The sequence below is a fragment of the Mastigoproctus giganteus genome, chromosome 6, assembly GCF_048544385.1.
Source record: "Mastigoproctus giganteus isolate SK-2022 chromosome 6, ASM4854438v1, whole genome shotgun sequence".
NCBI lineage: Eukaryota > Metazoa > Arthropoda > Arachnida > Uropygi > Thelyphonidae > Mastigoproctus > Mastigoproctus giganteus.
This window is the reverse complement of record NC_143580.1, coordinates 163,419,542-163,435,750: the sequence shown is the minus strand read 5'-3', so window position 1 is coordinate 163,435,750 and position 16,209 is coordinate 163,419,542. Positions and strand designations below refer to the sequence as shown.

Below are 16,209 nucleotides of genomic sequence, written 5' to 3'. Positions count from 1 at the left end.
ATTAAGTCTAAAGTAATTCTTTCTAAACCTAGTTGATATGTGAAAAGTTTACTCATAAGGAATTTTAGCATTTATAAGAGAAATGAATTGTCTCAGCATTATTATTCATTCATTCATTCATTCAGCACTCTCATTAAATGTTATTCATATCCAACTGTAAGGTTATCCTAGCTGTGGTTCATCTCTGTAAATGGAGAAGTCTAAATGATGGTTATTCCAACAATGCTGAGAATTTCCATCCCTAAAGAAAAAATTATGAAATTATAAAAAAATTTCCTGATTGAATTTGGAAGTCTTCCTCAAAGTAGAAAAGCAGTTCCTTATTCCAAATCTGTTACCTTTACCAAATGTTATTTAAGTGTTAAATGGCATTAACACAATTAAAGAATTCTTTTGCTATGCCTGGAAACACTACAGGGAGCGGCAGGACCATGCAACAATGGTTATTCCCCTAAGAGAATCCAAGTGAACTAGATTCTCTAGTGAGAATCTAGAAAACTTCATTGTCACTACTAAGCCTGTGCAATGCAAGTTATGATTCATTAACTGACTTATTGATATGCTACAATTTGACTTCCAGTACAGAATAAGGAAACAGATAGAATAAACCAGAGCTATGATGCTCAATACATTCTACATATCAATATTTATAAAAGAAAAAGGAATAAAACATTAATGCAAAATGATTACAGTAAAAAATAAATAAATAAATAATTTTAAAACAATTAAAAAATCAATTGAACACAATTAAAACATAATTTTAAAAAGTTTAACGTACATTTTAAAAAATGATTTTCCTTCCTGAAGCTGACAATGCTTTTCAACCGTATGTCGTAATCACAGGAATGAATATTCATTCATTCATTACAATTCATTGTGATTTATAATATTCATTGTGATTACGACAGGAATAATCACAGGAATGAATATTCATTCCTGTGATTACGACAATTCATTACAATTCATTGTGATTTATAATATTCATTGTGATTACGACAGGAATAATCACAGGAATGAATATTCATTCCTGTGATTACGACATACGGTCGAAAAGCATTGTCAGCTTCAGGAAGGAAAATCATTTTTTAAAATGTACGTTAAACTTTTTAAAATTATGTTTTAATTGTGTTCAATTGATTTTTTAATTGTTTTAAAATTATTTATTTATTTTTTTTACTGTAATCATTTTGCATTAATATTTTATTCCTTTTAATTTCTGGTGAGTATCATACGGAAGTGTTCTACTTATCATATTGAGGTAAACTTCTCTTATTATTTTACAAATAAAGAACAAGGAAACAGGAATGATTATAGATTACAGTGACATGTTGACATTCAGCATAAAATAAGCATCTTGATTAACTATAACTTCTTAAGTTGCACTTTGATAAATATCAAATCCTTAAGTTAGTGTAAACAAGCTATAACTCTAACCTTTCACTGCCATTTTTCCATCTCTCTCCTTTCTAGAAAAAACTTCTTCCACTTCCTAGTTTTTTTTGTTTTTTTTTGTCTGCTTTGCATGCCCTTTATTATTAATAACATTACAAGTATCAACAGCAGCAGCAGTGCTACCTACAATAATGCAGAAATATATGGAAACAGCCACTTTTTGTTTAGAATTAGTTGTGTTAAGACAGAGCACATGTTGAAGAATATGATGGAGTGAGATAACAGCTATAACAGTAAGTACATTTTAAGATAGTTGACAATTAACAATAACTGCAGATAACATTACAATCTGCAGTTATTGTTATCTGCAGATTATAACTGCAGATTATCTGCAGTTAACTACTGCTATCGGGAAAATTGATGAAGATAAGTACAATTCAGAACTTTATTTTTAAAATGATTAAATAGCCTAAGGAGCAGTCTGGAAACATACAATCTATACAAATGTGCAGTTTGCCATATCACCAGTACAGAGCACCTTAAAAGTCTGAAAGTTCTCTGAATGCACTGTTCTTTCTACAGGCAAATAATAAGTGTCTAAAAATATATCATACTTCGGTATTCATCGTGTTGCTATACTGTATTATAGCCACACAGTTAATTAGATGGGGTATTGTACAAAATAAAATTTCTATACATTGATAACTTTATTGAAATTTATTTATTCAAGTAATTCAATGAACTTAAGTAAATACATTAAAAACCCAAGTAAAAATTCTGTGCAAATGCTTCATGCTAATGAAATATTTGTGCTTATTTTGGAATATGCCTCTTTTCCATATAGCAGAGTAAAACAGGTGTACCTTTGTTTAGTATCAGTTTTCCATAAGGTATCTGTTAGAGATAAACATTTTAATAATGTCAACTTATAGTTTATTGAAAATGAAGTACCGAACAGGGCATGAAGTTTTAGAAATAAAAATTTGTTTTTACAGTAGGTATATTTTTCATATAATCGTTGTGATCCAAACAAATCATCCTAACTGATCTAGCTAGATTCTTCACCAAACTAAATGGTGAAATTTTCATAATTTTCTTTGATAACTGGCTGTTTCATGTATTCATCTTTATTGTGAATAACAAGTTTGCAACATTCTTCCCTGATATCACTGTCAGTTTCCAAAAGTTTCTTAAATAATTCTTTGACATCCACTTAAAGCTGACATTATTGTCAGTAACATATTGTTTTGTCCTCATATTAAAATTCTATTTGATTAAGATCTGCATGGTATGAAAGTAAATGCAAAATGTGGAACCACAGGTTTTAATATTCATCCAATTTATATTTGTGTAATGGCATATATAGCTTAATTAAGCTATACATTTCATCATTAACATGTCCAAAGTGAATATTACTTTGCCTTCACAAAGCCGCCCTTCATATTCTTTTTTTTTTTTTTTGTGTATGTAATTCGATGAACGATGTGGAGCACTATCAATCACTAACACATTGTTAGTGTTTGGTATTAAACTATTTCTTACCTATATAATATTGGTGTAGATACAGCATAGACATATAACTATTAAAAATATTATGTCTAGTTGCATTTAGTGATATTTAAACTATTTCCTAACATATTTTTTAAATTAATCCAGTTCATTTCTTTGTAATAATCTCCTGTTATCTGGTTGGCTTTATATATTAGAAGCCCATTTTCAACAAATAGCTTTTTTCCCAATACATATAATTTGTTTCCAAATTTTGTTTCCATCTCAAGAGAACATCAGCTGAACATAAGAAATGTTAAGAGATTTATGGTGAATCTATGCTTCCATATAACACAGCTTGCAGGTGGCTTAGAATGTTTAAAGCTAGACATATTTCAATTGTAAAAGGTATTATATGTATGTACATATAATACCTTTTTTCCCATGACATAAAATTAAGCACCTTTTCTTCCAGAATTAGCAGTGGCTTATTGCCAGTTGATAGGCTAACTTCATTCTCACTTTGTGTTATTTATTGTGTGAGAGCTATTTAGCCACATTTCATCCATATGAATAATCAGTTGCCTACTTTCTCTGTATTGATGCATACTTCTTATATGAGGGCTGTTCAATAAAGAATAATGATAATTTTCCAGAACAACCGTATTGTTTGCTGTTTCTAGCTGAGCTACAGAATTTAAGACTAAACCAAGCTGCATCACATGGCAACTGTGCAGTTAACTTGTGCACACTGTGTGACATTGGCCACTGGTTAAGTTTATGCCTGTTCAGTTTCACCTACATAACAATGGACATGATACACGAGGAACAGTATGCTGCTCCAAAATTTTGTTTCCATCTCAAGAAAACATCAAAGCCGAAGCTTATGAAATGTTAAAAGAGATTTATGGTGAATGTATGCTTCCATATAGCTTGCAGGTGGTTTAGAATGTTTAAAACTAGACATGATTCAATCGCAAAAATCTGTGGTCCTGGAGCTCCAACCACTGCCGTCACCATAAAAAACCTTAAACACTGCTTCTGTAATTTTGAGAGATCATCATATAACAGTAAGGTGACTGGCACAGATGTTGAGAATATCAATAGGAAGCATGCATGCTATTCTCCATAACCACTTGCATATGACATGTTTTTGTGCATGCTGGGCTCCAAGACTACTCACACCTGAGCAACAGCAAGTTTGCATAGGGGTTTGTCAGGAGCTTCAACGGATGGTTACTGAAGATGGTGAGGTTTTGCACAAGGTGATATGGCAGATGAGACATGGCTTCATTCTTTCAACCCAGAGAGTAAGCAGCAAAGCTGTTTGGAAGTCCACATCGTTACCAACACCGAAAAAAAGCAAAAGTTGTGGTTTCTGCAGACAAGGTTATGGTCGTCTCTTTTTTTTTTTTTTTTTTTTTTTTGACATTCAAAGAATGGTTTACCAGCATGTTGTGCCACATCATGCAACTGTTACTGGACCTTACTACAGAACCGTACTGCATACTTTGCAGGGTCACATTCATTGCAAATTACAACTGCATGCAGGTGGGTAGAAGCTGCATCAACAATGCAAGCCTTCACATTGCTCATACTGCCATTGAGTATTTAGCTAGCATTAATGTCAAATGTGTTCCTCATCCACCCTACTGCCTTGACCTCATAACCTGTGTTTTTTTTTTTTTTTTTTTTGGAGGCAATTCTCAAATGCATGTCAAAAAGTGTCTTCCACCATATTTTTGAAGGATGGCAGAAACTGGAGTAAGTGCATTTCATCAAATGGCAACTATTTTGAATAGGATCATTAAAATATAGATGATTAATAAAAGTACATTGTGAAAAAAAAATTATGATCATTCCTTGTTGAATGGCCCTTGTATTATCCTATTCACCAGCTTCAGGTATCACTAATTTTTTTTTTTTTTTATTTGAAGATGGGATTTACATTTACTCCACTTATATCCCAACCTTTTAAAATGTTAAACTTCTGGCACTCTCATAAAGGACATTTCTTCAAAAATCCTTCAATTTTTGAAGAATTGGCCTTATTGTTGGAAATGTGTGATTTGTTGCATGAAATGAGTTTACAGTTCTGTGTATTATGCATTTATCAAAATCATTAATTTCAGTTATGGGATCAATAGTTAGCAATGCATTTTAGTAGTTTTAGAAGATTCACTGGTTTCAAACAACCATCATTTGACCATTGCTCCATCTAGACATTAGCATTAGAAAAAGCATATGATGAAAACAAACTTATACAGCATCAGCCAAAAAAAAAAAAAAAAAAAAACCATTTCACCCATTTATTTGCTCCAAAAGTTTGTTCAGTTCTTCCTTGAATTTATTTAAGCTATAAACTTCCACAACAACAGATGGAAGTTTGTTCCAGCAGTCAACTACTCGCTGGCTAAAGGAAAATTTCCACACACGTCTATTCTACAACTATTTTTCTTCAATTTGAGTTTATGCCCCCTCAGGTTTATAATCTGAGCAAGAGAAAGAATCTCATCAGCATTGAGTCTGCTCAAACCATTCAAGACCTTATAAACCTCAATCTGACCACCCTCCAGGTGCAGCGCCTCCGTAGCCAGGTAAGAAGGAGCGGCAGTGCGTAGCACGCGCTTCTTGATTAGACCTTCGAGCCCGTGACCACCAAATACGGAGGATGCGGAAAGGTCAGGGAATGACCACCACGTATCCCCGGAGCAATATAGCTTTAGTTGCTAATGCTCCTAAAAAAAAAACACCAATCTCCAGGTGCCTAGTCTCCAGATCCTGCAATTTGCAGAACTTAAGCCTTTCTTGGTAAGAGCACCCCTTTGTTCCCCTCACAAGTCTTGTGGCCCTTCTTTGTACTCATTCTAGGAACTCTATATCCTTCTTAAAATGAGGCCTCCAGACCTGTACGCAATACTCAAGGTGTGGCTTGACCATTGCCTTATTCAAAGGGATAATTATCTCCTAATCCCTGCTAACAATATCCCCATGTATTATCGACAAGACACCATGACCTACTCTGGCTGCCTGTCTGCACTGCTCAGAAAACTTCAAATCTGACTGCACAATTATCTTTTTTTTTTTTTTATTTTCCACTACCCTGAGTGTAGTACCACACAGTTGGTGCATTTCTTTGGAGTTACTGCTACCTATATGCAGTACTTTGCACTTGTCAATGTTCAACTTCAGTTGCCATTTCTTAGACATCTGAGGCGCCTCCGTAGCCAGGTGGGAAGGAGCAGCAGTGCGTAGCACACGCTTCTTGATTAGACCGGGGTTCGAGCCCGTCACCACCAAATACAGAGGATGTGGAAAAGTCAGAGAATGATCACCACATATCCCGGAGCAATATGGCCTTAGTTGCTAATGCTCCTAAAATCCAAACAACAACAACAATCTTAGACATCTGCCCAACTTTTCTAGATCCTGTTGCAGTAGCGTACTGTCATTACTGCTATTAACAACCTTGCTAACCTTTGTATCGTCTCCAAACTTGGATATCAAGTCTGATATGCTTTGATCAGTATCATTGATAAATATAAAAAACAACATTGGGCCAAACACTGGGGGACTCCACTAATAACATAAGTCCACAAAGATCAGTGTCCATTGAATACCACTCTCGGTCTTCTCCCATTCAACCATCCTTTTATCCATTGTAGCAACTTGCCCTTAATGCCATACTGCTCCAATTTGTACAGTATTCTTCCATGCGCAACAGTATCAAAAGCTTTTCTGAAATCCAAGTATATGATATCAAAATTATTTTTTGCATCTAGTTCCTTTGTAACCACATCATAGTATCCAATCAAATTTGTCGGACAAGACTTTCCCTTAACAAACTTATGCTGTGTCTGAATTATTACTGCAGTCTTGTCTAGATGATCCTGCTTTGCTTCTTTAACCAGCGGCTCCATTATTTTCCCCGGAACAGAAGTTAAACAGGATTGTAATTTTAAACAGGGCTGTAATTACTCGTGTCACTCTTTGACACCCCCCCTTCCCCGTCAATTGGGGATACATTTGCACATCTCCAATATGTGAGGACTTTTCCTGAATCCACTGATGCTCTCGTAATTATGGCTAAGCGTTTGCTTATTCCTTTTGCCATCTCCTTTAATATAACGGATAGATCCCATCCTCCCCTGGTGTCTTTCTTATGTTTAACTTCAGCAATTTCTCCTCCACTTTACTCTCAGTTTTACAAAATCATTTAGCTTGCTGTTAGAGTTTAATAAGCTTCTATCCTCCACTTCCCTACAGAACTCCTCATGTGTAAATGTAGATGCAAAATACTCTTTCAGTTTGTCAGCTATCTGAGTAGGATCATCAACATTCGAACCGTCAATGTCAAGTGGGCCAATCTGATTCATCCTCTTCCTTTTAGAGTTTATATAAGTAAAGACATCTCTTCTGTTTTTCTTTGATTCCTTTGCCAGAGTTCTCGCAATCTTCCTTCACTTGCCCAACATCCTTTGTGATTTGATTACAGACTAGCATATATCTACCATATGCTTCCGTGCTGCCTGATAATTTATGCATCCCATTCATTTTTCTTCTCTGCCACATGTCTCATTAGTTCATCTGACATCCATTTAGGCCTAAGCCAAAATTTGATTGGATACTATGATGTGGTCACAAAGGAACTGGATGCAAAAATAATTTTGATATCATATACTTGGATCTTAGGAAAGCTTTTGATACTGTTGCAGATGGAAGACTACTGCACAAATTGGAGCAGTATGGCATTAAGGGCAAAATGCTGCTGTGGATAAAGGGATTGTTCTGTGGGAGAAGACAGAGTGGTAATCAATGGACGCTGCTCTTCCTGGACTAATGTTATTAGTAGAGTCCCCCCAGGGTTCAGTGTTGGGTCCATTGTTGTTTTCTGTATTTATTAATGATATTGATGAAGGTATATCAGGCTTAAAGTCTAAGTTTTCAGATGATATGAAGGTTGGCAGGGTTGTTAATGACACTAATGACAGTATGCTACTGAAAGAGGATCAAGAAATGTTGAGCAGATGGGCTGAGAGGTAGCAACTGAAGTTCAACATTGACAAATGTAAGGTACTGCATATGCATAGCAGTAACCCCAGAGTAACATATCAACTGTGTGGTACTATACTCAAGGTGGTAGAGAATGAAAAGGACCTGGAGGTAATCGTGCAGTCAGATATGAAGTTTTCTGAACAGTGCAGACAGTCTGCAAAAGTAGCTCATGGTGTCTTGTCAACGATATACAGGAATTTTTCTAGCAGGGATAACGAGGTGATTATCCCCTTTATAAGGCAATGGTCAGGCCACACCTTGAGTGCTGTATACGGATCTGGAGGCCTTATTTTAGGAAGGATATAAAGCTGCTAGAACAAAGCGTTGCTCTTACAAAGAAAGGCTGAAGATTTGCAAATAACAGTGTCTGGTGACTAGGCACATGCGAGGTGATCTGATTGAGGTGTATAAGGCTTTGGATGGTTTGAACAAGCTCACTGCTGATGGGATTTGCCTCTTGCCCAGATTAATTGCCTGAGGGGACATAAATTCAAATCGAGGAAAGACAGTTGTAGAATAGATGTGTGGAAGTTTCCCTTTAGCCAGCATGTGGTTGATTGTTGGAATAAACTTCTATCTGTTGTTATAGAAGTTGACAGCTTAAATAAATTCAAGGCAGAACTAGACAAACATTTTGAGTGAATGGATGATGGGTGAAATTCAAAGGTTTTTTTTTTTTTTTTGGCTGATTCTGTAAAAGCTTGCTTTCTTGCATCATATGCCTCTACTAATGCTCATGCTAAACCTTGAACAGTATTTCTTAGTTGGTATGAAAAGCCAAGTAGCTTTCAAGATTAATTCCTTGAATGCTTTCCATTAAAATTTGCTGTTGGTAACATCATCAGTTGGCCCCACTGTATATAATTTAAAAACTGTCTGAGATGATTGTAGTCACCTTTACGAAAGCAAAAACGCTTCCCTTTACCCCTGATATCAATAACATCTTTAAGTAAATTCCACATGAGTACACTGTGATCACTGCCACATAGTGGTTCCTTTATCTGTAAATTCTTAATGTATTAATAACATTCCAGACATTGCAAAAGTGTGATCAATTTCTCTGCAAATAAGAATTTAGGAATTTCATTTTCAGCTTCCTTTTCAAAAAATGCTATTATATGAAAATTTCTCTTTGTTAACTATCAAATGTTACACTTTCTGTTAACAATGAGTATTCTATATTATGCATTACCCCTTTCAAAATTAATGGATTGCATTATAGACTAGATTTTGATTGGATAAAACTTCAATGCACGTCTTGTTCTGTGCAAGAAAACTTCAACAGTTGTAGATTAAAAAAAAAACTTTAACATTGTCTCACTGTTTAATTAAACTGATTGTTAAATCTAGTATATAATTTAAATAATTATGAATATATTATTAATGTTAAACATTAATTTTTATAAACAAAAGAGCCTTAAGATGAATAAGCCCAGGTAATTATGATATTTATTCCTAGATTGTGATTTTTCTGGGAATATGGAAGGAATGTGCAGTGCATGGAATGTTAATGAGGTAAGCACTATTTTGATTTAATTTTAATATTAAATAATTGCTAGTTTGGTAAAACTTTTGGAAGATCCATTTTGTAGTAATCATATGTTATGTATGTTTAGCATCTTAGTTAGATGATATCTAAGTAAGTGCAGTGTAAACTAATGAAAAAAAAGGAACAGTAAGGAGTGGACACTTAAACAGGGTAGGAAATGACTGCTGCATGTAGACTGCTAGCCTTGGAAGCAGTTGTAATAGGTAGAAATTCTATTGCATTTACAGAAATGTTTTAGGAAAATTTGAAGGGCAAGTTAAACCTAGTAGTAACGGTAAAAAGTTACTAAAATGTTAATTGCAATTAAAATTGTTTATGCTTTATTATGTTTGCATTTAATTTTGTATAAAGATAAGTACAGGGTTATATGGTGGGATCACAATAGAAACGGATCTTAAACAACTAGTTGAAGATACAAGGGTATACAGAAGATTTGAAACTTGAAGTTGCCATCTTGTATAAAGCAAATTACAAGTGGTAATTAGTGCCAAAAATAAAGAATAATAAGTTTTAAAATGGGCAAAAAATAAAAAGGCTCTTGGATTTTTCAACAACCAAGAATTACACAAACTGTCTTGCTCAACAGTTAAATGACTTTCCTGATGCTGAAATAACTTGAAATGAAGAATAGAAAAATGAAGAGAACTTTAATGGAAGTTGCAAAAGAAGTGTGGGAGAGATCTGTTAAAGCCATGAAATTCAGAATGGACCAAAGAAGTATAGTCGGGGGGGGGGGGGAAATTTTTGCCAAATAAACTAATCAACTCCCATTGGAATATAAAAGAAATGTGTCAAAGAGACTAAAGGAAAAGGGAATGTATTGAAGACAAGTATCAGAAAGGTAGGAAAATGTTTTGGTTAAAATTTGAACAGGAGAGAAAACCTGAGAAAATCAACAGTGATAAAAGGCACATTTAAAACAGAAGAGCAGGGTATTTTAGAATTGTAAAGTAGATAATTTGATGAATTGTTAAAAGAAGGAATAGGTCTCACTGAAGGTGAGGAAAAGATTGTAATGGGGAAATTTTGGATACTATATCTATTGTTGAGGTAGAAATGGTCATGGAATACACCGATGAGCCAAAACATTATGACCACCTACCTAATATGATATTGGTCCTTCACGTGCTGCCAAAATAGCTCGTACCCAACAAGGCATGGACGCTACAAGATTTCTAAATGTGTCTTGTGGTATCTGGTACCAACATGTAACCAGCAGATCCTTTAACTCCTGTAAAGTCCATGGTTGAGATGCTGCAGATCGGGTTTTTGCTGTTCTAACACAAATTACAGATGCTCGATGGGATTGATGTCTGGGGAATTTGGAGGCCAAGGAAATATAGTATAGTGTTTAGGGTCTAATGGCACCAGGGATTTCCCCCATCTCCGCGTAATATACATTGTGGTGTGATACAGAACACTATAGAGGCCAGAGGTTTAAAAGTGTATGGATATTGTGGTGTGTAATGTTTTGTACCGTTGTTCATCTGGTCTTTTAGCCGTTGGGTCTCAAATGAGACCCACCGTTGCCCACACTATACCTCGTGGAGGCAGACCAGGTACACCAGTATTTTAGAAATTTACTATTTACTCTGGCAGGTCCTGCCACCTAATTTCCCGAGATTTCAGTGGCTAAGACCTAAAAAAAAAAAAGTGGGGGGGAGAAACGCTAGAAATTGGGTCAGGCCGAAAGAGATATAAGTTATACGGGTTAGAGTTCTTTTTTTTTTTTTTTTTTTTTAATATAATTTTTGTGTGAGGCTTGTATAGTTTTGGCAAGGGTCAAACGCTAGTTGTAAGATAGCTAGAGAGGGAAGTGAGACTGAAAACTGGGGGGGTGAAAGACAGAAATATGGAGTCAATAGTGAAGATAACCCCAAAAGTCGTCAGGGCAGGCCCATGCCTCACCAGGTGAAGATAGGGGATGGCGGGGGGGGGTAGAGAGTAACCATCCCCTGCCAAGGGAAGGGAAAGAAAGCGAACCGAGTGAGGGTACCCGGTTCAGATCGCCTAATGATGTTTTGGCAGCAAACTGCATAATGTCTTTGTCAGGTCTTCGTATGCCATTCCTGGGACATGTTGTCCCATCCGTGTGAGTGGTCAAGACCAGATAATGACTCCAGTTTAAGCCAGTGGTCAGATCCAGGTTAAGTTAATGATTAGTTTTTCAGATTGTAGCTGTTAGGTTTTTGTTTGGTTGACACATCTAAGGATCTTTATTATGGATGACGAGTGGTTAGTTTGTGGGAAAATTCCTGCTAAGGTTGTGGGTATGTTCTTCTTCTAGTAAAAATATCCTGTGCAAACTGCGTTAAGGCTTTATAGTTGTCCTCGCTCTCCAGGAGATATTGTTCTTGGTTTATTGGCGAGAAACCTATTCTAGTTATTAAGAGGCAGTGGAGGTCTTCATATAGTTGGCAGTGGTGCATGAGGTGCTCCCACGTCTCTGGCTGTCCACAGTGGCAGAGAGGGGTGTCACTCAATCCGAAACTGGAGAGTTTTGCTCTTATTGCGCCATGTCCCGTGAGCAGGTAGGATGTCAGCAGTCCCGGTGAAAACCAGTTTGGGCTTTTGGGAAACACTAGTTGATTATCTGGTATGAATCTTCGGGTGACTTCCCCTTTTGTCGAAGTCATCCAGCGGGTTTGCCAGGCCTGCTGTAGGTGGGTGAGAAGGCTTTTTTTTCTCGAGTTTACAATCGTTCGCCGGATCAGTTGTGTAGTCTAGGCAGGTGATTGATTTGCCTTTGGATAGTTGATAAAGCGGACGATCTCCAGGACCAGGGGGAGAGCACCCAAGAGGACCTGGAGGGCGTGGGTGCTTACAGCACAGCAGGCTCTCAAGATTGTCAGTAGGACTGAACGTTGAATGGTCTCTAGCTTCCTTTTGTTTACTGCTGTTACCGCCTTGTGGAACCAGACTCCTGATGCGTATGTTATTGCTGGTAAGAAGACTGCCTTATAGAAGAGGGCTAGGGTCCTCTTCTTAAGCCCCCAGTCGCAACAAGTGACTCTAGCTATTAGTGCAGAGTATTTTTTGATTTTGCTTCAGAGGTAAGTAAGATGGGGTGTGAATGACAGATTTTTATCCAGAAAAATACCAAGATATTTAAGTTCGGTGGAAAGCTTAATTGTTGTTTCCTGAATCTTTATCTAGGGAGGCCTTCTGATATTGAGAGAACCTTTAAGTAGGATGGAGCAGGTTTTTGTTGGGGATATCTTTAAGTGGTTTTGGGTGGCCCAGTCTTGTAGCATATTTATAGCACAGTTTGCAGAGATCTCTAGTTGAGTTCTTGAGTCTGCCGCCACCATCAGGATGAGGTCATCCGCATAGGCCTGTGACCTCACATTACCAAGGTCGAGGTTTAGAAAGCTGTCGAGCACCACGTTCCAGAGAAGTGGACCAAGTACTGAGCCTTGTGGGCATCCTCTATAGACTGGTCGTGTGACTGAACAGTACGGAGCACTGACAGTTACTGTTCTGTTTGCAAGATAGGTTTTTATACAATTGTACAAATTAGCTGGTAGTTTTGCTTTCCGGAGTCTGCTGAGGACGCTTGGCCACCAGAGGGAGTCAAACACCCCAGCAAAATCCACTGAAATGACAAGGAAGTATTTATGGCTGGTAGTGGTAGCTGCTTTGACGATATTCTCTAAGGCGTCCACTGTGGAGCATCCCCTTCTAAAGCCGTATTGGTTGTCAGAGTGAAGGCCAGCCTTGGAGTAATGAATTTCTATTCTATTGCTTAGAAGATGTTCTAGGAGTTGGCTTAGTATGGATAGAAGAGCGATGGGCTGGTATGACTCCGAAAGGTCTTGTGGTTTTGTCGGATTCTTGAGAATAAGCCTTAATTTTGCAGATCTCCATACTGCTGGGAAATGGCCTGCTTCAAGGCAATGGTTGAAGAAGTTTAGGATCTCATTTGGGATGGTATGATCTCGGGCTCCAGCATATCTTCTCCTGGAGATTTCTTGTTTTTTATTTTTGCTGCAGTGGAGTCCAGTTCTTCCTTGGTGAAGCTGTCTTCCACTTGGGCCGTGGTGTATGTGCTGTTTTCCTCACATAGTAGTATTTGCTCTGGGGTGCTTGGTGGCATGTGTTGATGGAGCATGGCGTCAAGGATGTTATTTATAGATTCGGACCATGTCTTTGTATACGTGCCTTGTGGCGTCTTGGTGGCTGGGATGACTTCTCACCTGGGGAGTTTGTTTGTGATTACTCTGTAGACCACTCCCCGTGGAGCAAAATTTCCAACTGTGGAGACTAGGTGCTCCCAGGAGCGCTTCTTCCTTTGTTTAATCAGGGCTGTGTTATTCGTTTCTTGCCGTTCGGTACTGCTGCTTGAGATACTCTACTTCCGCTTCCGGCCATGTCCATCTTGCGCGTTGAAAATTTTTCCGTCGGGTGTAAACCTCCCGTCACAGTTGTTGGAGCTCTGGGTACCACCAAGGTACAGCTCCAAGAGAAGGTTTCTTCCTTTTAATAGAGTTAATTGAGCTTTCAGTGACTAGGCTTACAATTGCCTTTTGGTGCTGGTCTGGGTTCAGTCCAACTGTGCTGAGAGAGTGGGCGGCCATGATCAGTGAATCCTTAAATTCCCGCCAGTTTGCCTTGTCAATTGCAAATCTATGTAGAGTTTGCCTTATAATTGGTTGTCGGCTTACTGATCGGTGCAGTTGGAAAGTTATTACACGGTGGTCCGAAGTGGTCCAGCTTTCTCTAACTGTCCAGGATGAAAGGTGTCATGCAACGGATCTTGTGGCCAGGGTGATATCAATTGTGGCTTCCCACATTGTACTAGAGAAGGTCGGTAGGTTATTTGATTGGTTGAGAATTGAGGAAGAACTGTTTGAGAGATATTCTTCCAGTCTTTGTCCATTGTTTGTGCCTCGTCTATCTTGAGTTTCACTGAACCACGCTGGCGACCTGCAGTTTACGTCGACGGCAACGATGATTTTTGCATTTGGGAATTCCAGAGAGATGCTTTGTAAGTATCTAATAATCAGGAGAATATCCTTCCCCAGCCGAGAGTAGAGAGAAACTGCGTAAAATTCCCCATGGGTGATGAAATGGGCACAGGCTGCCCAGGGAAGGCAGTAATGTGGTATTTTGGTAACAGTGAGATCAGAGTTTCTGACCAGAATAGCCGCCCATGGGGTCTCCCCGTCCACTTGAACTATCTTATAAGTCAACGGATACCCTCTGACTGCCTTACTATGCGAATATGGCTCTTGAAGAAAGAGGATATCGAGGTTCTCCTCATCTGCCTTTTTCCTCAACTGCGCTGCAACTGCTTTAGCTCGCTGGGCATTAATTTGTGCAAATTTTACAGTGGTAGTATTAAATGGTTTAAGGTAAGTCCCCATAATCGAGCCTTAGTTGGCATGTGCTCTTAGCTTTTGTGTAGACAGGGCATTTATTGTCCCAGATGGAATGATCTGCTTGCATTTTCATTGATTTGCAGTTTGCACAAGTGGGTGGGTCTTCTTTTTTAATGCACGAGTTAAAGTCGTGGCCTCTCTAAGCACAGTGTCCACATGTGGGTTGAGCTTGTGTACACGTGTGTGTTGTGTCCAAAACGACAACACTTGTAGCTTTTGGGGACAGCCACATGCTCCTTGAAGCGGTGACTGCCCCAATTTATGAACACTATTTTGTTGACTTATTGTTCTCCAGGCTGTGGGGGAAAGCTCCACTACCCAGTTGGTAGAATTTCCCACTCTGGCATTTTTTTGGAATTTCGGGAAAACGAGGTCATTTGGTTCAACATCTGGGTGGTCCTGCTGGAGGTTTCTTCTGTATAGTTCATCCTGGAGTGTTGCTGGGCTTAGGTCCTTTTCGGTATCATAAATTATTATGCTGGGCCCCTTTCTTTTCGGGGGTGCAGCCTGTAGGCCAAGTGTTTGTATTTTGGGGTTACTAATGATTTTGTTAGCTTCTTCTTTCGTCTCAGTTTCAATGATGACACCAATATTACGTGTCTTACGCACAGATTTAATTTTTCCATTTTCAGGTCTTCTGCTAAATTTGCGACCACTATATTTTTTACTTCCTCACTTGTGTGATGATCGTCTGTGGAAGTAGATCTAACAATTACCAGATGTGGTTTTTGTAGGAGAGTTTTCCTTTTGGTTGAGTTTCCTGATTCAGTTGTTTGTTCAGCATTTCTGGGAGTCCTCAGCGCATCTGCATAGGTAGGGGCGCGCTATTGCATTTGATTATCCCTACCGTCAAGATATGCCTCGAGTTTAGCCACTGCTTTCTCGCGTTCGAGGTGCGTTGTAAGTAAAATGGTTTCCAACTTCATCCATAGGGAAACTGTCTGCGCGTAGAGCTGTACTGACTCTGCTGTTGGTTGTCTTCATTAAAGTTTCTAGTGCAGTTCTCAGGTAGAGAACCTGCTCTAAAATGGGACCCTCAGGCAGAGTGGGATCCAGTGGTGTCTCTTCATCATCATTTTCTCCTTGCTGGGAAGATCGGTCTTGTAGTTCCTTTCGTTCACTTTGGGATCTGGTTTCCATTTCTTATTTCGGAAATGATTTTTTATTATGCTTCTTGGAGGCTGGAGTAGGCCTGGAAGCCTCAGTATCACCCCGTAGGCTTAGAGTTTGGATAGTTTCAGGAGTAAAGTCCTGGCATTCATCAATGATATTATAGTCTGCAGTGGACATGATTTTCGAAAAACGGAAAATAGGGGTTTCCAGATAATCGGGTCGCTGTTAGTA

The 16,209-nt window shown here is 38.2% G+C and overlaps 1 protein-coding gene across 1 annotated transcript in view; it reads left to right on the top strand.

The window, feature by feature from the left end:
• LOC150084714 (uncharacterized) overlaps nucleotides 1-16,209 on the top strand; it is a 117,187-nt gene that overhangs the window by 81,717 nt on the left and 19,261 nt on the right. The window contains exon 5 of the mRNA XM_090376329.1: nucleotides 9,395-9,450. Coding sequence (XP_090232455.1) covers nucleotides 9,395-9,450 — 56 coding nt within the window. The remainder of the gene's footprint in view (nucleotides 1-9,394; nucleotides 9,451-16,209) is intronic.